The 26,134-nt window shown below is 35.8% G+C and overlaps 1 protein-coding gene across 1 annotated transcript in view; it reads right to left on the minus strand.

Annotated features, from left to right (window-relative positions):
* ADAMTS16 (ADAM metallopeptidase with thrombospondin type 1 motif 16) overlaps positions 1 to 26,134 on the minus strand; it is a 399,543-nt gene that overhangs the window by 11,953 nt on the left and 361,456 nt on the right. Inside the window, exons 19-21 of the mRNA XM_053714402.1 lie at positions 20,327 to 20,528; positions 11,868 to 12,062; positions 5,416 to 5,640 (exon numbers count right to left, since the gene is read on the minus strand). Coding sequence (XP_053570377.1) covers positions 5,416 to 5,640; positions 11,868 to 12,062; positions 20,327 to 20,528 — 622 coding nt within the window. The remainder of the gene's footprint in view (positions 1 to 5,415; positions 5,641 to 11,867; positions 12,063 to 20,326; positions 20,529 to 26,134) is intronic.

Genomic DNA, 26,134 nt, shown 5'->3' on the forward strand with positions numbered 1-26,134 from the left:
TTTTTCCGAATTCGAATCGATCCGAACAGAATTTTTTCCCCATGCACATATCTAATCATGAAAGAAAAATGTAAGGTTTCATATCCCTTTAAAGTGATGGTAAAGTCATCTGTTGTGCAATACATAATCCTTTTTCTTTTACCATAACTAGCACATCGATGTGCTTATATAAATAAAAAACCATTTATTCACTCTGTAATGCCGATTTTATTTCCCTCTCCGTACAGTGTTTCAAACAGCCTCTCTATATTTTTTCACCGGTGCAGCTTTGATTGACAACGCTTTTAGCCAATCATCAGCTCACCATGCGCCCTATGTGAAATATGTACCGCACGCTCCCGACATCTACACTAAGTCTTTGCTACTTACTGCGCATGCGCACTTCTTACGCTAACTGCGCATTGCTATATGACACTACGCACCGATCGGCTAAAACCAGGAGCTGAGTATTCTCATATAGCAATGCGCAGTTAGCGTAAGCGGTGCGCATGCGCAGTAAGTAGCAAAGACTTAGTGTAGATGTCGGGAGCGTGCGGTACATATTTCACATAGGGCGCATGGTGAGCTGACTTTACCATCACTTTAAAAGAGGATTGCTAATACCACTATCTTTCTTTTTATTTTCTGTAGATGGATGGATATACATTGAATCATAAAAGTTTATTTTGACTTGAGTGTCCTTCTAAATAACCAAGGTCACACTACTTATACTGTATTGAATCATGTACTTTAACAACTCTCTTCATTCCTAGATTTTATGTCTTTTATTGCTATAAGACGGTTTAAAGAAAATCCCATTAATGTCAGATTATAAATATATCAAAATACTTTTTTGCCTAGGTTTCCTAACATGTAAACTCCTTATGTAATAGCAACATGTGTAGAAATTACCCTATCATATATTTTTTATTTAGTTCCATTTGAAGAAAGGGATAGGTCAAGAAGCAAAATCATTATTTATGTTGTTTTAATATTGTCATGACAACTAGATTGCTGTGTCTGTAAAATCAAGGTTACTAAGTGGAACATGTAATATGTTGTTAAACTAGTGTTAAGTATCATAATGGCATGTAACTCAATCTAATAACTTGGCACAGCCTTATGGGAAATCTTTATTACACAAAGCTTTACACTGACAATTTATAACATTTACTTTTATGATTTTTGTGGAAGGAACAAAGGGTTTACTGGCTGAGAACCTTTTAGAAACTTATGTAAGTGATCACATTCAATCATTCAATAGCTTTCACTTGCAAAGAGTGAATCTTATCAGCTTGTTTTTCATCATGTTCTAATATATTGTCAACAAAAGAACTCCATGAGAATATAAAAGTGAAAAACAGAACCATAGAAACTGAAGTATTTGGGGGATAAAATTGTTCTTAGAAAAAACTCTACTGATATCCAGATGTACATTCTAACCTTAGGAAATTAATTTACTACCTCAAATAACAAATTATTTTCCAAAATTACAAATAATTGAGTACATATTATCCAGCTATTTATCTTCCCCCATATGTAAAGCAAGAGATATTATCTGCTTTACGTACATTATTCTTTACATGTAATAACAGTTCATCTAATTTGTTAGGGAATTATTTTCACCATAAATAGAATATAGATATTTAATAAAAATATTTATCTCAAGGAAAATAAGACAGTCACACAGGACAATGTAATGCGCTTAGATAGTTTGCTCATATATGTCAAAACAGATTTCATGATCAAAGCTGTGTTTTAAGAGATAAGCAATAAAGTTAATTCAAATCTACAAAGTTTATACTGTAGTTTAGAATTGAAAATTAATTGATGATAGGGTTCCCGTAACTGGATATAAACAAAAATTGCTTATTTTCGATCAACAGAATCTATAATCTACCAACATTTATAACATCCTGAAGAAGAGTCAGATAATATAGGGGTTTAAGTTTGTTGTTCACCCTGCTTTTTACATAGCAATACATATCATCTTGGAGATCTAATTATCTTGCTTGGCTTGTGGGTGTCTTCAAATCATGCAGATTTGTAAAATCATTAGAAAACATTTTTCGATTGTATCTGCTGATGAATGACTAAAACTGTAGTAGAACATGGTTGTTGTTTTTTTCCTACAAGAGGGGTCTGACTCTGGGGAATATTCTATTGCCAAGTAAACGTAGGAAACCTCAGCAAATCCACAATCCATGGTTGCCGTTTAAAGGAATGGTTAAGTATAACAACTTTACTTGTATGTAAAGTATGTGCCTATGTTGACTAGGGACCATGTTTTGAGTTCTACACAAGAGATAGCAGCTATGAGATTAGGACATGTGAAAATGTTAGGACTATCTTTGTGGTGTATTTAATATGGTGCACACAGTGCAAGCTTCAATATGTAGGTCCGTTAGGAAAAAAGGGAAATTTTAACAGACATCAGAAATCTTGAACATAGCTCACAGTTAGCTAAACATTTAATGTAAATAAATTAAAATGGAAGGCCATAGAGAGAAATGACACCAGAGAGGGGTGGTGATATTACAACATTTTTGTTTAAAGTGAGGTGTTTTGGAATGTTGTTTTAGGTACTAGGACTCCATTTGGATTTAATTTGGAATTCAATTTGCTTAATCATTGGGAATAATTATTATTATTGTCTTCAGTTAGTAAGGCGTATATGAAAATATTGTCCCTCTCATAACGGCAGTTTGAATTTCATATACCTTTATTCCTCTCATAAAGGTAAGTTGTTTTTGTTTAAAAAATGTAGTAGAAATACATAAATAATCTATTAAGGATATAGCTTTCATAGCAAAGGTGATAAAATCGGATATGGGTTATAAAATGTTTACAGAAATTTCAATTCATATGTTTTTTCAATAACAAAGATTTAAAATTTGATCGCATTAAAATTGAAATATTTACCTTCATAACACTGTCTGTGGAACAATGTATCAAGATGATATTTAGGGACAGTCTATTCAAAATTAAACTTTCCAATTCACTTTTATCATCAAATTTGCTTTGTTCTCTTGTTATTCTTAGTTGAAAGCTAAACCTAGGTAGGCTCATATGCTAATTTTCTACACCCTTGAAGGCTGCCTCTTATCTCAATGTATTTGACAGTTTTTTCACAGCTAGAGGGCGTTAGTTCATATGTGCCATATAGATAAAATTATGCTCAAGCTCATGGAGTTACTTTCGAGAGGGCACTAAAATGCAAGTTTGTCAAAAGAACTGAAATAAGGGGGCAGGCTGCAGAGACTTAGATACAAGGTAATCACATACATAGGTAAAATGTGTATTAATATAATCGTTTTGGTTATGCAAAACTGGGGAATGCGTAATAAAGGGATTATCTATCCTTTAAAACAATAAAAATCTGGAGTAGACTGTCCCTTTAAAGGGACACTAAACACAAATTGTAAACTACAAAATTTTAAACCTTCAGATATAAGAATAATTCTGCAATGAAAACTGCATCTTTATTTTGTCAAATGAGTATATTGCTTTATGCTTATTCTTTTCACTGATGTCCCTGTCTTCCAGAACAAAAGAACCCCTGCTAACCAATCGCAGACTTAGAGCTCTTGAAAACAATCATCCATGTTATTTTCCAGCACTATTCTATCGGATGCTCCCAAGACTCCACTCCCTAGTCGTCTCTGAATCACAGACAAAAAAACACCACTCTCTCTTTACTGTGATCCAAATCTTCAGTTAGCGTGTGCAAAATGGGTGTGACCTTACGCGTTTCGTAGTAAACCCCATACTTCGTCAGACACTCTGTAAATGACTGATTGTGCTAAACTCATACCTTACATTATCTGAGGTCTCAGAGTGTGAGAGTTTTTAATTGGAATTAAAGTGATGTCATTTTAATTGCACTTAGAATAGCGTTGCGTTCTTTTCTTTGGCTTGTGTGTATTTCAGATATATGTAACCAGCACATTTGATAAAGTCAGCTGCAGCCGATTCTCAACTTCACAGGAGGAGTCCAAAAGACATTATTGATTTATTCAAAGGAGATACACGTGCACATTTATATCCTTGTGGTAATGTGGTTTAAGGATATCAAAACTGAAAAGTGAACAATACCTTTTTGACTATCTGAATATGTTTAAAGAGATACTTTATATATATATATATATATATATATATATATATATATATATATATATATATATATATATATATATATATATATACAGTATACTATTATTTGTGGCACTTTATTTAACTAGTTTTTTATACAAGTTAAAGCTGTTTATTTTGAATTTAAAGCTAACAAGACGTACAACTTAAAAGCCTGAATGCTCACTGGCTTATGATCATATCTTTCATTTATTTTGTATGTCTCACAAGCATAAAAACATATACTCAATAGAGGAACATCCATTCTATTTAACACCTTTATATAATACATTTTGAAATTCTGTCTTTTAGATGCAATAAAAAATAATTTTATGCCCCTAAAAGTAGAGTGGTGGTGTGTTGAGCCTATTTGTGATTTATTCTTTATATAAAATCAGGCTTGTATGGATTTAACTTAACCTTCCCTGCAAAATAAATCATATTTTTAACACATATAGACATTTTTAGAATGTTGCCCCTTTAAGCAATGTTATAGCAGATTTGCTAAAGCAGATGCATTTTAAAACCTCTGTAAAAGACTTAAAGGCACAGTCTACACCAGAATTGTCATTGTTTTAAAAGATAGATAATCCCTTTATTACCCATTCCCTAAATTTGCATAACCAACACAGTTATATTAATACACTTTTTACCTCTCAGTGATTACCTTGCATCTAAGCTTCTGCAAACTGCCCCCTTATTTCAGTTCTTTTGACAGACATTGCATTTAAAACAATCAGTTCTGACTCCTAGGTAACTCCATGTGCGTGAGCACAGTGTTATCTATTTGACACACATGAACTAACACCCTCTAGTAGTGAACAACTGTCAAAATGCATTCATATAGGAGGCGGCCTTCAAGGTCTAAGAAATTGGCATATGAACCTCTTAGGTTTAGCTTTCAACTAAGAATACCAAGAGCACAAAGCAAAATTGGTGATAAAAGTAAATTGGAAAGTTGTTTAAAATTACCTGCCCTATCTGACTAATGAAATTTTATTTTGGACTTCACTGTCTCTTTAGGAATGCTAGAAACATTGATTTTGTAATCAACTTCTGATCATTAACATCTGGTTGTGGTAAATAAATAAAACACAAGCAAATCTTAATCTATGGCTAGATATTATTTGTTTAATCACCCTTCTATCTACTAATAAAAAAACTCAAATATTTAAACAGAATAATTTAAGATCCAGATGTAACTGTAATAAACAATACAGGTTTTAAATGAAGTAATTGCTTATTTGATTTGCTCCTTTGGATCTAATCTGTCATTTTGGAGATATAAACTAAACAGAATGTTACCTGAGACCAGGGAGAAGTGTACCAGGCTCCGCGGGGTTGATGAAATGTAGAGTAGAAAGGATATCTCGGGCATTCTGCCTGCTGACAAACTCTTTCCAACTCAATGTTTGACTTCTGCAAATGTGAGCATTTTTTCTGAGCAAGATCTTTAGACTTCCCAGATACATATTTCTCTGTACATTTCAATGTCCTTTTCTGAAGTCCTGATCCACAAGAGGTAGAACACTTAAGAAGAAAACATGAAACAGGAGTTAGTTACTGTTGTGCAGCTTAAAAAGTAACATTTTACAGTGAAATTTGTAGGTGAATATTTTGGTCTAGGCAAATGACCTGTGCCTAGAGCAGCAAGTTTGAGGAAGGGATAGTACATTTAGAGAGCCATGGTGCCGTCATATGTTTTAGTTGTAATAAGTGTCTTACAAATTAATGGTTGTCTAGTAGGGGTACGTGACTGCTTTATACATTCCTGGCCTCTGGTTGTGTTGGGGTTGGTGGATTGCAGACTTTTTCAGTGCCTATGGCAGCACAAAAAGTAACTATAGCACTGCTAACTTGTATTAAAAGATAATTATAATGTTATTGCTATAGGACAATGTAACAGAAGTCTTTGTATAGTTTTTCCAGTTATACAGACAAAAGAGAAAGGGTGCACATTTCTGTGGCCTCTGTTAACACAAGGAAAAAAAGCATTGTGTTCATTTTACTTTACATATGTACTCAGGAGACTTATGATTGTTCATTTTTACAATTACTGTGCACCTGTAATTGCCTTAAAAAGGGACGTAAAATTTATATTTGCATTTCAAATAAAGAAGTTGATCAAGATTATCTAATAATTTATCTAAAAAAAATACCGATAGATTTTAATGGTGAATACTGTACAACAATTAAAAAAAACTTTTCTAAACGATTGTGGTCAACCCCATAATTAGTTAGATCCTGTTAAAATCTAATCAATACTTTGGGTCTTAGGCATCCTTGCTTAGTAATCTCCTAGAGGACTATCCCAGTCATTTAGAAAAGGTTTTTAAATGATTTTTTTTACAAAAATCACTAATAAAATCTGTGTGGATTTTTGGAAAGATAAATCATTTCATAATTTTCTGAAGGAATGTGATCAACACCTAATCAAATGAATTAAAGTAGTTCTTTACGCATTATTCATTTTCAAAACCATCATAACCTGTATGTTAGATGCCAATTTAGGTTGGCATTGGACTGCTTATTTATTTATCAGATACCTATCAGTGGGCTGCAAAACCAATTCCAAACTACCTAATAAAAAGATTAAACAATATTTTTACAGGAAAATATATATATAAATGTGTTACAAGACATTCAGAATTATCCTCTAAAAGGTAACAGACATCTATAATTACATAAATAAATATTGTGTATTTAGTCCCATATTTACCTCAGACAGAGCCATGTATATGTATACCTAGACTATCTTAATTCCATAGTTTATTAGTTAACTTTTATCTTGAAATATAAACATTATAATTATTATTATTTTTATATATCCTCTGTATTTTCATATAGGTAGCACCTTTATTGCAGTTTAAAGATATACCATACAATTTAATGTTGATTATGGAGAAACGGTATGTATTTACTGTGGTTCATAATTACAAGAAAATTTTGTAACCCACTGATTTATCTATGATTTAACTATGCATTTACTGCTAGCTATTTTTTTAATAACTGTTTTTATGGTGTGATATCTATACTTTTAGCAACATGTTTTCACCATAACCTTGTCCTTATACTCCTTATACTTTTGTATTATCAGGAAACTCGAGCTTTGTTTTTTAGACATATATGTATATTCGTTTTTAGACATATATGTATATTTCTCTTATATATATATATATATATATATATATATATACACATACAGTATATGTATATATATATATATATATATATATATATATATTGTTTTAGACAATAACTGTAGCTGTTTTAGCTGTAACCGGAAGTAACAAAATTTGCATTTACGAAAATGTCTCAATATTGTTGACAACGATACTGGACACCATATAAAACACTGGTATTTTGGTGGTATTTTTCAAATATTTTTTTAAGGATTCTGATAGGTGAGTCCAACACTTATATTCTTGCAAACTACTCTGAGCTTATATTGTCTTGATAAAGGCCTTGTTCAAGGCTGTAACGCGTCGACTTTAGACTACATAGCTCGAGTTTCCTGACAGAAGGACAGCCCGGTAAGCCCAATACCTCTTAAGGCAGGTCTGTTTCCTTTTGGTTTTGCACTATTTCTGTTTATATTTTAAAAGTTTTTTTTGCACAAGAACTTTCCAAGAAGATATCACGGAGGATTATCTACATAAGACTATTCTAAGATCCATATTCTCATCGTTATTACTTTTGGGATCTATAGACTTTTCTATACCATTGATACCTTTTTGAACATATACACACCTTTGGGATCACATATATTGTTCATTTTTTTCAAGGATTATATAATTTTCTTTTTTTTTTCTGGTCACTTGTGTTCTGACTATCTCCACTCTTTTTATGTGGATATGGGTCACTGACACCATACAAGTGTACACTATTTTTTATATATACATTTTATTTGTTACCTTTTTTCATTGTTATACTATATGGAAACCATCACTATTGGATATATTCTGGACTGACTATATACACCACATGTATTAGCATGTATTTTCTGTTATCATTGTTTTAAATTATATTATTTCTGTGAAACAAATTAGCATTGTTTGCACACTTTAGCCTTGCCAGGCGCACCTTACACATATCTATAATTACCTAATCTTGTATCTACCACTGCAGAATGTTAGGTTTCATGTATCTTTCAACCTCAGTGATCAGCTGCTACATAAGAATATACATTGCACCTGCATCTGATTGTTTATCTGACCTGAAAAATGTGAAAAATTACATGTTATAATTTGTTAAGAGAATGTAATTTTAACACTAGTGACCCTGCAATGCTATGTGTTTATCCTCTGCAAAGGTTAAACATATAGTTAAGGTAAAGCTCAGGAGCCACAGAGCACTGCTGGTCCTGAACGGAAACTTATGGTCATCCATTCAGCAGCAAGCGGAAGTCATACAGCTGGGTTGTGTGACTCCCTTTCCTTTAATGGATCAGTGGCCATGACTGCTCGGGAACAGCAGTGCTCTGTGGCTCCCATAGTGTAATTTAACTATGTGTTTAACCAATTTGCAGGGGTTAAACACATAGCATTGCAGGGCAGCTAATGTTCAAATTTCATGCTCTAACGAATAATAGCATGTCTTTGTTCTTCTATAGTAGCCCTTTAATTGAGAGTGAACTAAACTAGGCATCTACTAACCCATGAGCTACTAGAAGTACGATAAACAAACATAATTTAAGAAGAGTTTCTAATATATGTTAATTAATAAAACCTAAATTTCAAATCAATAAAAAAAACATTTACACTTTTTAAGCAGGAACTTACAAGGGCATTTTTCTAATATTTTTCTACATTGTTGGATAAAGAAGTAATTTATATTTTTTTTATTGACTAAAACCATGTTTATACATATAAAACAAAACACTACATATTTTAAAATCAGCTGTGTGGCGTTTTTGAACATACAGTATATCTGCCAATGAACAAGTCTAGTGTAGCTTGATAATCGCATCCTTTCTTTGCTAATATCATGCTCACCCATGTATGCCTTCCTGTCGAACCTGCTGTTTGCTGATACCCTTCGTTTCTCTAAAAGTCTAAGCTTCACACTGTATCTCCCTTACAAGTTTTCTTTTATATTCATTTCCAAACACAATTACCTTAGGGAAAGATATGCTATCCAGCTGCTTGGCTTAAATATTGGGAACTTGGATGTTTTCCCATGAAAATTACTGTATTTGTTTCAGCTTAGCAGGCATGAATCTATTTATACTGTACATATAAACTACAACTACACTCTTCTGTCACTTTATTGAGATATAAAATAGTGACTTGTGACTATTATATATATATATATATATATATATATATATATCTACAGCTCCAGAAAAAAATGTGTATGTATCTATAAATATCTGTATATTTCTGTCTGTCTGTCTTCCTATTTACCTATACACACAGACACACACCTTTGAAAAAAACAGGATTAATAATTATGTTTCCAGCAATTACTACAGTGGAAGAAAAAGATTAATTTTCTGTCTTAAATGTTATGGAATATGTGATAGTCCATATACATGATATTTAATAATAAAGAAGTACAGATACTAAGGAGAGTATCAAATATTGTAAACCCTAAAAATATTATTTTTTTTAAAAAAAAAAGTTGTTTTTTTTTGGTTTATGCTTTTTTTTTTTAAAAAAATAAAAATTATTATTTTAGTCTGTTTACATTTAGAAATTGTGTGAGCTTATAATAGTTTTGATACTGTACAGGAAAGAAAAAAGTGTGTTTTAAGTAAGACATTATGTAGTTACGTATCAAAGTATGGTTGGTGGTTCTGTGGCGGTCACTGCTTTCTGCTAAATTCATATTTTATCCAATTTCCTTGCACTTTTTCTGTGCTTATTTTATTTAACATCCCTCAAATAATGAACTGATTAAAATAAAATTTATTACAAATTAATGTGACACTACTTTCCTGTACATGTTCACTGGGAGAGAAGTGGACAGGCTAAGAAAAGACATTGTTAACAATGGCTTGTCATTTAGATATGTGACCACTGTGACTGGCTGTCATAGTGATCACATCCATTGGGCATCACTGCCTAACTTCTGAGGCATCCAGTGATTTCCCCATGAGCCTAATATCAGCATGTACTGCAGTAGGCTAGTATCTAAGCTACGCTATCAGTATACAATTGCTGTGACTGGCTGTTACAGTGACTGTATACACAGTAACTGTCATATTTGACTATTACTGTACTGTTTCTGGATAGCCTCACAAGCAGGTCTTGAGCAACAGCAACTAATTGCAGTGTGCACCTCAAGAACACAGGGACACCATGTCACTGTAGGTGGGACCAGCTTTCTCGCAGCCCAGGAAACAGCCTCCTTATAGGGAAAGGCATGTGTCTTTAAAGGGACAGTCTACACCTTAGTCATCTTAAAGTCTTACTTTAGATTACGCTTCAAATATCATCCTGCACCCTTTCTATATCATGCAGCAGTAACAGTAAAAAAGTTATTTTAAAATGACTATGGTTGCTGGTCACTTTGAAATAGCTACCAAGCTCCGCCCACTGATGACATAATGATCTGGGTTGCATGTATGCACTCTGCTGAATACGATTGACAGTCTGTTAAATCCCATAAGTGACTCTTTTATAACTAGTGAAGCCTTTAATGCAGCCTAGATCGTGATGTCATCAGTGGGCAGAGCTTGGCAGCCATTTCAAAGTGACCAGTAACAATAGTCATTTTAAAATAATGTTTTAATGTTACTGCTGCATTATATAGAAAGGGGTGCAGGATGATATTTGTAGCTTAATCTAAAGTGAGACTTTAAGATGACTAAGGTGTAGACTGCCCCTTTAATGACAGACGCCATACCTTGAGAAAGAAGTGTAGTTATGGTGCAAAAAGGAAAACAACATTTTTTATAAAATTCTGATGTAATGCTGGTAATTATTGGAAGCTTGATTTAATAAACTCTATACAGATAAATAACGTGCCCACTTGTTCAAAGGTCAGAGCTTGGTCCATTACTCAGTATAATATACTAACACATTTTAAAATACCTTTTTTGCTTTTGTTAAAAATGTGCTTATCCCATGCTCCCTAGGAGGCAAAAAAACATCAAATGCTGCAAATAAAATAGCTGCTTTAGGCAATTTGCAGCATTTTGAAACCCTAGGTTACAGATTTTGCTTTTTGGCCTCTCTAGTGAGTGTTGGATAATCTACACAAATCTTATACAAAAGCAAGAGTTGTTTAAAGAGTCATAACAGTTGAAAGATGACATATCTAATTAATTAGAGATTGTCATCTTAAGACTATCAACCCTGCACTATTGTTTGTTTAACCTGCGCAAAGCACTGATAGTTGCAAGCAGAGACCATCACTGATCCAATCAGCATTGCTAATTACACATCTGATTCGTATGACTAGCGATGCTGATTGGATCAGCGGAGGTTTCTGCTTGGGACCTGCAGTGCTCTGCGGGTTCCAAGCAGTACTTCTACTGTGTGTTTAACCCCTTTGTGGGGGTTAAACACACAGTAGTGCAGGGTCGATGGTCTTAAAATGTATATGCTCTAACGAATCAGAGCATGTCATTTTTAGATTATAATGACCCTTTAACTTTTCTATTTTTTCTTAAAGGAATAGTAAAGTCAAAATGATACTTTAATAATTCAGCTGTAGCATTTTTGATTACTATAATAAAAATTGCTTTGTTCTTTTGGTATCCTTTATTGAAAAGTCAGCTCTAGAGCAACCGTGAACTATAGCGCACATACCTCTGACCAGCTGGATGCAACCCATTGCAGTTTCTTTGGTTTGTTGCATCGCTTAACAATACAGTTTTCTTGTGTTATGGGTTTGAATTCTGTTGTACAAGCAGCATCATGCAGAATCTGAGCACGGAGAGAAGGATTTGTACTTTTGCAAACCACAGTTCTTTTCTTCCATCCCTTGCCACAGGTTCGAGAACACTGGTTTTAAGAAAAGAAAAAAAAATATTTAAAAGCTGCTGTTTTCTTTCATGATTCAGACCGAGCATAACATTTTCAGCAACTTTCCAATATACTTCCATTATCTAATTTGTTCACTTTGTATTCTTTGTTGAAAAGCATACCTAGGTAGAGTCAGGAGCAACAGTGTACTTCTGGGAGCTAGCTGCTAATTGGCGGCTGTACATATATACTTCTTGTCATTGGTTCACCCAATGTTTTCAGATAGCTCCCAGTAGTGCATTACTACTCTTTCAACAAAAGATATCAGGAGAATGAAGCACATTTGATAATAGAAGTATGTTGGAAATGTTATTAAAATTGTATGTTCTAACTGAATCATGAAAGAAACACGTGGGGTTTCATGTTCCTTTAACATTTATAACATAGGCTTAATTTGTTTTATTTTAAAGGGACTGGAAACTCCAAAAAATTATTGCATGATTTGGATAGAACATACAATTTTAATCAACTTTCCAATTTACTTCTATTATCAAATGTGCTTCTTTCTCTTGTTATCCTTTGCTGAAGGAACATTGGCAGCTAGCTAAACACGTTTAGTTAGCCAATCACAAGAGACAAATGTGTGCAGGCAGCAATTAGCATCAGCTCCCACTAGTGTAGGAAATGAGCGTATTCTTTTTCAACAAGGGATACTAAGAGAACAAAGCACATTTGAAAATAGAAGTGAATTTAAAAGTGTCTTAAAATTGAATGCTCTATCTGAATCATGCAAGTTTAATTTTGACTTTCCTATCCCTTTCATATACTACAATGATTCAGATAGGTCAAGTAATTTTAAACAAATTTCCAATTTTCTTTAATCATCAAATTTGCTTTGTTTTCTTGGTATTCTTTGTTGAAAGCTAAACCTAGGTAGGCTCATATGCTATTTACTAAACCCTTGAAGGCTGCCTCTTATCTCAGTGCATTTTGACAGTTTTTAACAGCTAAACAGCGCTAGTTCATGTGCGCCATATAGATAACATTGTACTTACTCCTGTGGAGTCAGCGCTGATTAACTAAAATGCATATCTGTCAAAAGAGCTGAAATAAGGGGGCAGGCTGCGGAGGCTTAGAAACAAGGTAATTACAGATGTAAAAAGTGTATTAATATAACTGTTTTGGTTATGCAAACTGGGGAATGGGTAATAAAGGGATTATCAATCTTTTTAAACAATACAAATTCTGGAACAGACTGTCCCTTTAAAGGGACATTGTACACTAGATTTTTTTTTGCATAAATGTTTTGTAGATGATCCATTTATATAACCCATCTGGGAGTGTTTTTATAAAAAATGTATAGTTTTGCTTATTTTTAAAAGGATAGTAAAGTCCAAATTAAACTTTCATGATTCAGATAGGGCATGTTATTTTAAACAATTTCTACTTTACTTTTATCATTAAATTTGTTTTGTTCTCTTGGTATTCTTAGTTGAAAGCTAAACCTAGGTAGGTTCAAATGCTTATTTCTAAGCCCTTGAAGGCCGCCTCTTATCTGAATGCATTTGACAGGTTTTTCACAGCTAGAGGTCGTTAGTTCATGTGATTCATATAAATAACATTGTGCTCACGCATGTGGAGTCAGCACCAATGGCCTGAAATGCAAGTCAATCAAAAGATCTGAGATAAGGAGGCAGAAGCTTAGATATAAGGTAATTACAGAGGTAAAAAGTATCGCCTAGATTTAGAGTTCTGCGTTAGCCGTCAAAACCAGCGTTAAGGGGTCCTAACGCTGTTTTTTACCGCCCGCTGGTATTTAGAGTCAGCCAGGAAAGGGTCTAGCGCTCACTTTCCAGCCGTGACTTTTCCATACCGCAGATCCCCTTACGCCAATTGTGTATCCTATCTTTTCAATGGGATCTTCCTAACGCCGGTATTTAGAGTCTTGGCTGAAGTGAGCGTTAGACCCTCTACCGACAAGACTCCAGCCGCAGAAAAAAGTCAGGAGTTTAGAGCTTTTTGGGCTAATGCCGGTTTATAAAGCTCTTAACTACTGTGCTCTAAAGTACACTAACACCCATAAACTACCTATGTACCCCTAAACCGAGGCCCCCCCCACATCGCCGCCACTCTAATAAAATTTTTTAACCCCTAATCTGACGACCGCACACCGCCGCCACATACATTATCCCTATGTACCCCTAATCTGCTGCCCCTAACATCGCCGACACCTACATAATATTTATTAACCCCTAATCTGACCCCCCAACGACGCCGCTACCTTACCTACACTTATTAACCCCTAATCTGCCGACCGGACCTCGCCGCCACTATAATAAATGTATTAACCCCTAAACCGCCACACTCCCGCCTCAAAAACCCTATAATAAATAGTATTAATAAACTATAAAACAGGGTTTTTTTAGTAAAGCTCACCTAGAATAATAGTAATAAACGCTATAGTGCAACCTAGAAAAACATATTTAGAAAAAGCAAAAAGAAAGAAGATTCCACAAAATAAGTGCAATCTCAAAGTCTAGGATACAAAGCACATATAGACACAGGACCAGAAGATTCAATGCAAAAACAATAATTCTTTATATGTGAATATATATATAAAGTGCATAAAAAAAAAAAAAAAAACCACACATATATGTACAGTTCAAAACATACAATACATCAACCATACAAATACATTCATACTCATAACAGTAAAAAGGGGTACCCCAATTGAGCAGCAAGAGGTTTTCAACTTATTATTAATAAGGTGCACCATATGAGTCTAGAGACTGTAATTTCCAATTTTAACAAAATATTGGAGCAAACTTTAGGATGCTTTAGAATACATGCAGTTAATTGCATAAGCCAACCATCATAGAGCAGAAATTGCACAGGAAATAACTTTGAAATCATGCAGTTAGTTGAATAAGCCAGATGTCATGAAGCAAGAATCATAGCGTTATTGCAAAAGATCGTCAGTGCAATGTAAATTAATATGTTAGACTCATAAAGCTCAGTCCTGTCCAAACATCCAGATGTTCTGTGTAAATGTTAGCAGTCAAGCAGTAAAGCAAAGTTCATTCCTTATCAGTATTGCAACAATAACAAAGCGCAGTCTCTGTAGCAAAAGCTCAGTTGCAGTAAAAAGGATATAAGTACTATACACATTTCATTGGTGCATTTTCTCTTAGTGAACAGAAAGCCATAAAGTCACTTTGCAAATATATATGCTTCGTAAGCACATCGCCACTTATCATAGACAGGTAATCACATACCAGCCGCATCGAGCGGCATGCTTGTATTTAGAGCAACGTGATCCTCATCCGTCTGTGAGTATATGGTCAAAAGCGGCACAGTGTCCCAATACAAAGATTCTTGATACTTGCTTTCAAGAGGGGTAACTCTCCCCTTGAGTGGGGTTTAGATGTTAGATAGCGACCTGCCTGACAGGGGCAGGTCGCTATCTAACATCTAAACCCCACTCAAGGGGAGAGTTACCCCTCTTGAAAGCAAGTATCAAGAATCTTTGTATTGGGACACTGTGCCGCTTTTGACCATATACTCACAGACGGATGAGGATCACGTTGCTCTAAATACAAGCATGCCGCTCGATGCGGCTGGTATGTGATTACCTGTCTATGATAAGTGGCGATGTGCTTACGAAGCATATATATTTGCAAAGTGACTTTATGGCTTTCTGTTCACTAAGAGAAAATGCACCAATGAAATGTGTATAGTACTTATATCCTTTTTACTGCAACTGAGCTTTTGCTACAGAGACTGCGCTTTGTTATTGTTGCAATACTGATAAGGAATGAACTTTGCTTTACTGCTTGACTGCTAACATTTACACAGAACATCTGGATGTTTGGACAGGACTGAGCTTTATGAGTCTAACATATTAATTTACATTGCACTGACGATCTTTTGCAATAACGCTATGATTCTTGCTTCATGACATCTGGCTTATTCAACTAACTGCATGATTTCAAAGTTATTTCCTGTGCAATTTCTGCTCTATGATGGTTGGCTTATGCAATTAACTGCATGTATTCTAAAGCATCCTAAAGTTTGCTCCAATATTTTGTTAAAATTGGAAATTACAGTCTCTGGACTCATATGGTGCACCTTATTAATAATAAGTTGAAAACCTCTTGCTGCTCAATTGGGGTACCCCTTTTTACTGTTATGAGTATGAATGTATTTGTATGGTTGATGTATTGTATGTTTTGAACTGTACATATATGTGTGTTTTTTTTTTTTTTTTATGCACTTTATATATATATTCACATATAAAGAATTATTGTTTTTGCATTGAATCTTCTGGTCCTGTGTCTATATGTGCTTTGTATCCTAGACTTTGAGATTGCACTTATTTTGTGGAATCTTCTTTCTTTTTGCTTTTTCTAAATAAATAGTATTAACCCCTAATCTGCCCTCCCTAACATCGCCGACACCTAACTTCAAGTATTAACCCCTAATCTGCCGACCGGACCTCGCCGCTACTCTAATAAATGTATTAACCCCTAAAGCTAAGTCTAACCCTAACACTAACACCCCCCTAAGTTAAATATAATTTTTATCTAACGAAATAAATTCAATCTTATTAAATAAATTATTCCTATTTAAAGCTAAATACTTAACTGTAAAATAAATCCTAATATAGCTACAATATAACGAATAATTATATTGTAGCTATTTTAGGATTTATATTTATTTTACAGGCAACTTTGTATTTATTTTAACTAGGTACAATAGCTATTAAATAGTTATTAACTATTTAATAGCTACCTAGTTAAAATAATAACAAAATAACCTGTAAAATAAATCCTAACCTACGTTACAATTAAACATAACACTACACTATCAATAAATAAATTAACTAAACTACCTACAATTACATCAACTAAACTAAATTACAAAAAACCCACTAAATTACAAAAAATAAAAAAAGATTACAAGAATTTTAAACTAATTACACCTACTCTAAGCCCCCTAAAAAAATAACAAAGCCCCCCAAAATAAAAAAATGCCCTACCCTATTCTAAAATAAAAAGTTAACAGCTCTATTACCTTACCAGCCCTTAAAAGGGCTTTTTGCGGGGCATGCCCCAAAGAAATCAGCTCTTTTGCCTGTAAAAAAACCCATACAATACCCACATACCCCTAATCTAACCCAAACCCCCCTTAAAAAACCTAACACTAAGCCCCTGAAGATCTCCCTACCTTGTCTTCACCCAGCCGTGTATCACCGATCCGTCCAGAAGAGGGTCCGAAGTCTTCATCCTATCCGGCCAGAAGAGGTCCTCCAGAGGCTCGGAAGTCTTCATCCAGGCGGCATCTTCTATCTTCTTCCATCCGGAGCTGAGCGGGTCCATCTTGAAGCAGCCGGCGCGGAATTAAGGTAGGAAAAATCTGATTGGCTGATTGAACTTGAATCTGATTGGCTGATTCAATCAGCCAATCAGATTTTTCCTACCTTAATACCGATTGGCTGATAGAATCCTATCAGCCAATCGGAATTCGAGGGACGCCATCTTGGATGACGTCATTTAAAGGAACCTTCATTCGTCGTTAGTCCGTCGGTGAGGAAGGATGGCTCCGCGTCGGCTGCTTCAAGATGGGCCCGCTCCGCTCCGGATGGAAGAAGATAGAAGATGCCGCCTGGATGAAGACTTCCGACCCTCTGGAGGACCTCTTCTGGCCGGATAGGATGAAGACTTCGGACCCTCTGGAGGACCTCTTCTGGCCGGATAGGATGAATACTTCGGACCCTCTTCTGGACGGATCGGTGATACCCGGCTGGGTGAATACAAGGTAGGAAGATCTTCAGGGGCTTAGTGTTAGGTTTTTTAAGGGGGGTTTGGGTTAGATTAGGGGTATGTGGATGGTGGGTTGTAATGTTGGGGGGGTATTGTATGTTTTTTTTTTTTTCAGGCAAAAGAGCTGATTTAATTGGGGCATGCCCCGCAAAAGGCCCTTTTAAGGGCTGGTAAGGTAATAGAGCTGTTAACTTTTTATTTTAGAATAGGGTAGGGCATTTTGTTATTTTGGGGGGCTTTGTTATTTTTTTAGGGGGCTTAGAGTAGATGTAATTAGTTTAAAATTCTTGTAATCTTTTTTATTTTTTTGTAATTTAGTGTTTGTTTTTTGTAATTTAGTTTAGTTGATTTAATTGTAGGTAATTGTAGGTATTTTATTTAATTTATTGACAGTGTAGTGTTAGGTTTAATTGTAACTTAGGTTAGGATTTATTTTACAGATAATTTTGTAATTATTTTAACTAGGTAGCTATTAAATAGTTAATAACTATTTAATAGCTATTGTACCTAGTTAAAATAAATACAAAGTTGCCTGTAAAATAAATATAAATCCTAAAATAGCTACAGTATAATTATTATTTATATTGTAGCTAAATTAATGTTTATTTTACAGGTAAGTATTTAGCTTTAAATAGGATTAATTTATTTAATAAGAAATAATTTATTGCGTTAGATTAAAATTATATTTAATTTAGGGGGGTGTTAGGGTTAGGGTTAAATTTAGCTTTAGGGGTTAATACATTTATTAGAGTAGCGGCAAGGTCCGGTCGGTAGATTAGGGGTTAATACTTGAAGTTAGGTGTTGGCGATGTTAGGGAGGGCAGATTAGGGGTTAATACTATTTATTATAGGGTTTGCGAGGCGGGAGTGAGGCGGTTTAGGGGTTAATACATTTATTATAGTGGCGGCGAGGTCCGGTCGGCAGATTAGGGGTTAATAAGTGTAGGTAAGGTAGCGGCGACGTGGGGGGGGCAGATTAGGGGTTAATAAATATAATATAGGGGTCGGCGGTGTTAGAGGCAGCAGATTAGGGGTACATAAGTATAAAGTAGGTGGCGGCGGTGTACGGAGCGGCAGATTAGGGGTTAATAATAATATGCAGGGGTCAGCGATAAGGGGGCGGCAGATTAGGGGTTAATAAGTGTAAGGATAGGGCTGTTTAGACTCAGGGTTCATGTTAGGGTGTTAGGTGCAGACTTAGAAAGTGTTTCCCCATAGGAAACAATGGGGCTGCGTTAGGAGCTGAACGCTGTTTTTTTGCAGCTCAAACTGCCCCATTGTTTCCTATGGGGGAATCATGCACGAGCACGTTTTTCAAGCTGGCTGCTACCGTAAGCAACGCTGGTATTTAGAGTTGAAGTGGTGGTAAATTATGCTCTACGCTCCCTTTTTGGAGCCTAACGCAGCCCTTCAGAGAACTCTAAATACCAGCGTTATTTAAAAGGTGCGGGAGAAAAAAACACGCGTAGCTAACGCACCCCTTTGGCCGCAAAACTCTAAATCTAGGTAAATCACAAAGAATCCCCCTTTAGACAGCTCCAGACTTGTATAGTGCATATGCCCAGCAGCATTATCCCTTAGAGTATACAGAGCGGTATTGTGAAATCTAGGTGTATATTTCTTTAACAGTGTTGGTTATGTAAAACTGGCGAATGGTTAATAAAGGGATTATCTATATTTTTAAACAATAACATTTTTTGGTGTTTACTATCCCTTTAAATAACACTGTGCTGATATTCAGACTCCTAACCAAGCCCCAAAGTTTTAGATGTATACTGATGTCTACTGATTCCTGCTCGCTCCTGTTTGTATAAAGGGTCTTTTCATATGCAGGGGAGGGGGGAGTGTCTGCTTTTCCTGCTTTCTCAGCCCATTTCAGTGGGTGTACCAGCCTAACCTCATCAACAGTGTTAAATTAGGAGCTTCTAAGTAATTGTTTTTATACTGGATTTTTATATCAGTATCTGTGCAAATTCTTCTTTATAGTAGTCTCTATTACATGCAGTTATATGAAAACTGGTGTATACTGTCCCTTTAAAGATATATGTGTAAATGAGGCTTTCACGGGTATGCTCATTCATATTGTAAATAAAATTGTAGTGGTACTAGAAACGACCTGATGATCATGTTTATGATGTAATTGATAATGCTATGTCTGATGTCACTGAAAATGTCACTGATGTCACATAAATTCCCCAGCGAGTGGGGGAGTTTAATTTTAAAAAGGCTTTTTAGTTTTTGAATGTAAATGGGGTACTTATACTATTGTCATATCTGTTTGCAAAATTGTAAAATTAGAAGACAAGACCTAAAAATATAAAGCATTAAACATAACTCAATAATAAATAAATAAAACCAGTTGTGCTAAATCAGTATAGGTATTCCAAAAGTATATCTGTATTATATATTGTAAAAATGTTCATCATTTGAATTTTCTGTTGAATAAATAAAATAATTTAAACTGATATTGACAAAATGTACCTCTGACCAAGGTCCAACACTCCAGGCCGGTGGACAATTCTGAGCGTTACATAGCTGCCTGTGAGCAGGGGGAGACAGGGAGCATAGTTTATTTGCCACAGTTTCCAATTTGTAATGCGTTTTTTGCACGCATTGGACTTGACGAAACTGCTCTCCAGTCCCACAGGTTCGACTGCACTCTGTCCAGTTTCCCACAGACCAACTAGAAGAAGACACAACATTTTTAGAAAGTGATAATATGTCATTATCTCTCCTCCTATTGAAGTCTCAATATCCCTTCATAATTCTGTCAACTTATGAACTACATAGAAGTATTTACTATTTATTTTTATGTTAACCCAGATTAATTAATCATAATTAGTAAATGATTAAACAATATACACATTAATGTTGTCAGGGACAATAGTCATTTTTTTACATTGCTATAACACATCGGTAATTATGTTCAGCAGTGCAATAGAGGTGTATGAAAAAGAGATTTTTTTATTTTTATTTAATGCTGTCATTTTGTTAGAACAATGCACAAGGTTTTGCAAAGCAAGAGTAGTTTAGGGATAACCAATAGAAATGTCTGGAGGAATCAGTGTTTCTTGCTTCCTTTGCTGTGGCCACTTAGGCATATATATGAAATGTGCTTCTGCTGGGATCTAAGCAATTACAGTGTTAGCTGTAGCAAGGTACGGTAAATTTATAATCTTCAATTTTATAAAGTTTCCAATTTACTTCTATTATCAAATTTGCTTCATTCCCATGATATTCTTTGTTGAAAAGATACCTAGGTAGGTGTCTGGAGCACTATATGGCAGGAAATAGTGCTGCCATCTAATGCTCTTGGCAAATGGATAACATTCTTGCAAAACTGCTGCCATATAGTGGTCCAGACACATGCATGCTCCTGAGCTTACGTCCCTGCTTTTCAACAAAAGATACCAAGAGAACAAAGAATAATTGTTAATAGAACTGAATTAGAAAATTGTTTAAAATTGCATGCTCTATTGGAATCATGAAATAAACATTTTGGGTTTCATGTCACTTTAAGCGATACGTCTGAAGGCAGTGAAACAAGCCATGCCCAATTTTCAGAGCCATTTTACAGCAAAAGAAGGCAACACAAATTATGAACCTATATTACGTTGCTTAATTCTGCTAAATGTAGATGAATGTTCCTATAAGCATAGCTATATAAACACACATTTATGCTACAGTTTTTTCTTCTGCTTCTGGGAGTGTATTTAAATTTTAAGGGTTAAATATGACTTAAAGGGACACTCAATCAAAATTAAACTTTCATTATTCAGATAGAGCATGCCCTTTTAAACAACTTTCCAATTTACTTCCATTAACAAAATGTGCACAGTCTTTTTATATTTAAACTTTTTGAGTCACCAGCTCCTACTGAGCATGTGCAAGAATAAGTGTGTATGCGTTTGTGAATGGCTGATGGCTGTCACATGGTACGTGTATGCATTTGTGAATGGCTGATGGCTGTCACATGGTACAGGAGCAGTGGAAAAAGATATAACTTAAAATTGTCAGAAAAAAAATCTACTACTCATTTGAAGTTCAAAGTAAGTGCTATTGCATTGTCTTGTTATCTTGCATTTGTTGATTATGCAAATCTGCTGTGTTGACTGGTCCTTTAAATAGCAAAAATGAAGGCACTATTAATGACATTTGCATAAGCATATTTTTAATATAGGGTACATTTTATCACAATCCAGCCTCTATAATGTAGCGATAATATTGCTTATTGCCAACACTGGCTCCTTACAGCTGGTTGAGATCACAGTCTGGAAAGGAGCTTCTGATCTCTGCCACAGTAAGTACTAGTACATATGCTTTACTATACAGGAGTTATTTCATATTTAGTAACCCTAATCTCTCAACACCCCTACAAAATCAAGCCCATACTATGTGCTACATTCTCTACTACAATAGAGGGTGCACTCATTCCTGATGTATTAATTACTTTTTCAACCAAGATTATTTAAAAACTATTGTGTAAAATTGAGGGTAAACCAGACTATGGATATGATGAAATGAATTGTGAGAAACCTTTATTGTTTTTAAATGGTATAAGCAGTAAATTGACATTGCTGGGGAAAACAAATATTATGGGGATGTTAAAGGGACATTAAACACTAAATACATTTTATAAGCATAGTAATGAGGTTACCCCCCCCCCTCCTAGTCATGGGTGGTGCCCATTCCAGTGATGACCTGTCTGCACATGTGCAGTAACTCTATTTCACATACCTGCAGTGTAGCCTAGGTTTCATAATGGCAGCACCCATGATTAGAAGGAGGTGCATGACATGAATTTAGTGTATAGTGGGTCTTTAAGCTTTATTTTTTAGGTCCCTTTGTGGGGCAAGGATGCTCATAGTTCATGGTAGGGGGTTTAGGGTTGCTAGCAGTAGGTAACAAGGGGTATCTGTGGTAGGGGCTGAGGGTTGCTTTTTATAGATGTATTAGCATAGTTCATGTTAGAAAAAGAAGTACAGTTAGAATTAATTGTAGATGGAGGTCACTGTTTGGGTTAGTTGTGGTCAGGGATCGAGGTTAGGGTCCATTAGTGTTGGTTATATATACAAACAGTTCAAAGAATATCCAACACAATGTGACTCAGCTGGTGCACATCTGTATTAGAGCCTGCACAATCCCCATCAACAATAGTTTATAGTACAATGAAACAGTAGCCCTCACCAATCTTCCAGGTACAAATATGTATTCAATAAAACCTACAAGATTGGTGAGTACTGCTGTTTTATTGGACAATACAGCCTTAGTGTTGGGGAAGGCAGATGCAGAGAATACCCCTAATGTATGTACCAGTGATAACTCAGACTGGTGTAGGGACTTTACACCAGCCCAGACTGGCCTACCGGGACACCTGAGATTTCCTGGTGGACTGCAGCAAATGGAGCTGTGCAAGCTACAATATAAGGGAGTGTAGAGGCACCTTCAGCACTATAGACACCTGCACAAGGGAATACAAATAATTTGTGCATTTTTTTCTTTTTGTTTTGTTGGTAAAGATAATTGTTGGAAATATAGGCCTAGATTTAGAGTTCGGCGGTAAAAGGGCTGTTAACGCTCCGCGGGCTTTTTTCTGGCCGCACCATAAATTTAACTCTGGTATCGAGAGTTAAAACAAATGCTGCGTTAGGCTCCAAAAAAGGAGCGTAGGGCATTTTTACCGCAAATGCAACTCTCGATACCAGAGTTGCTTACGGACGCGGCCGGCATCAAAAACGTGCTCGTGCACGATTCTCCCATAGGAAACAATGGGGCTGTTTGAGCTGAAAAAAAACCTAACACCTGCAAAAAAGCAGCGTTCAGCTCCTAACGCAGCCCCATTGTTTCCTATGGGGAAACACTTCCTACGTCTGCACCTAACACTCTAACATGTACCCCGAGTCTAAACACCCCTAACCTTACACTTATTAACCCCTAATCTGCCGCCCCCGCTATCGCTGACCCCTGCATTACACTTTTAACCCCTAATCTGCCGCTCCGTAAACCGCCGCCACCTACGTTATCCCTATGTACCCCTAATCTGCTGCCCTAACATCGCCGACCCCTATGTTATATTTATTAACCCCTAATCTGCCCCCCACAACGTCGCCGACACCTACCTACACTTATTAACCCCTAATCTGCCGAGCGGACCTGAGCGCTACTATAATAAATGTATTAACCCCTAATCCGCCTCACTAACCCTATCATAAATAGTATTAACCCCTAATCTGCCCTCCCTAACATCGCCGACACCTACCTTCAATTATTAACCCCTAATCTGCCGACCGGAGCTCACCGCTATTCTAATAAATGTATTAACCCCTAAAGCTAAGTCTAACCCTAACACTAACACCCCCCTAAGTTAAATATAATTTTTATCTAACGAAATAAATTAACTCTTATTAAATAAATGATTCCTATTTAAAGCTAAATACTTACCTGTAAAATAAATCCTAATATAGCTACAATATAAATTACATTTATATTATAGCTATTTTAGGATTAATATTTATTTTACAGGCAACTTTGTAATTATTTTAACCAGGTACAATAGCTATTAAATAGTTAAGAACTATTTAATAGTTACCTAGTTAAAATAATTACAAATTTACCTGTAAAATAAATCCTAACCTAAGATATAATTAAACCTAACACTACCCTATCAATAAAATAATTAAATAAACTACCTACAATTACCTACAATTAACCTAACACTACACTATCAATAAATTAATTAAACACAATTGCTACAAATAAATACAATTAAATAAACTATCTAAAGTACAAAAAATAAAAAAGAACTAAGTTACAGAAAATAAAAAAATATTTACAAACATAAGAAAAATATTACAACAATTTTAAACTAATTACACCTACTCTAAGCCCCCTAATAAAATAACAAAGACCCCCAAAATAAAAAATTCCCTACCCTATTCTAAAATACAAAAATTACAAGCTCTTTTACCTTACCAGCCCTGAACAGGGCCCTTTGCGGGGCATGCCCCAAGAATTTCAGCTCTTTTGCCTGTAAAAAAAAACATACAATACCCCCCCCCCAACATTACAACCCACCACCCACATACCCCTAATCTAACCCAAACCCCCTTAAATAAACCTAACACTAATCCCCTGAAGATCTTCCTACCTTGTCTTCACCATCCAGGTATCACCGATCCGTCCTGGCTCCAAGATCTTCATCCAACCCAAGCGGGGGTTGGCGATCCATAATCCGGTGCTCCAAAGTCTTCCTCCTATCCGGCAAGAAGAGGACATCCGGACCGGCAAACATCTTCTCCAAGCGGCATCTTCTATGTTCTTCCATCCGATGACGACCGGCTCCATCTTGAAGACCTCCAGCGCGGATCCATCCTCTTCTTCCGACGACTAGACGACGAATGACGGTTCCTTTAAGGGACGTCATCCAAGATGGCGTCCCTCGAATTCCAATTGGCTGATAGGATTCTATCAGCCAATCGGAATTAAGGTAGGAATATTCTGATTGGCTGATGGAATCAGCCAATCAGAATCAAGTTCAATCCGATTGGCTGATCCAATCAGCCAATCAGATTGAGCTCGCATTCTATTGGCTGATCGGAACAGCCAATAGAATGCGAGCTCAATCTGATTGGCTGATTGGATCAGCCAATCGGATTGAACTTGATTCTGATTGGCTGATTCCATCAGCCAATCAGAAAATTCCTACCTTAATTCCGATTGGCTGATAGAATCCTATCAGCCAATCGGAATTCGAGGGACGCCATCTTGGATGACGTCCCTTAAAGGAACCGTCATTCGTCGTCTAGTCGTCGGAAGAAGAGGATGGATCCGTGCTGGAGGTCTTCAAGATGCAGCCGGTCGTCATCGGATGGAAGAACATAGAAGATGCCGCTTGGAGAAGATGTTTGCCGGTCCGGATGTCCTCTTCTTGCCGGATAGGAGGAAGACTTTGGAGCACCGGATTATGGATCGCCAACCCCCGCTTGGGTTGGATGAAGATCTTGGAGCCAGGACGGATCGGTGATACCTGGATGGTGAAGACAAGGTAGGAAGATCTTCAGGGGATTAGTGTTAGGTTTATTTAAGGGGGTTTGGGTTAGATTAGGGGTATGTGGGTGGTGGGTTGTAATGTTGGGGGGGGGGTATTGTATGTTTTTTTTTACAGGCAAAAGAGCTGAAATTCTTGGGGCATGCCCCGCAAAGGGCCCTGTTCAGGGCTGGTAAGGTAAAAGAGCTTGTAATTTTTGTATTTTAGAATAGGGTAGGGAATTTTTTATTTTGGGGGTCTTT

This window comes from Bombina bombina, chromosome 5 (genome assembly GCF_027579735.1).
Source record: "Bombina bombina isolate aBomBom1 chromosome 5, aBomBom1.pri, whole genome shotgun sequence".
Classification (NCBI taxonomy): domain Eukaryota; kingdom Metazoa; phylum Chordata; class Amphibia; order Anura; family Bombinatoridae; genus Bombina; species Bombina bombina.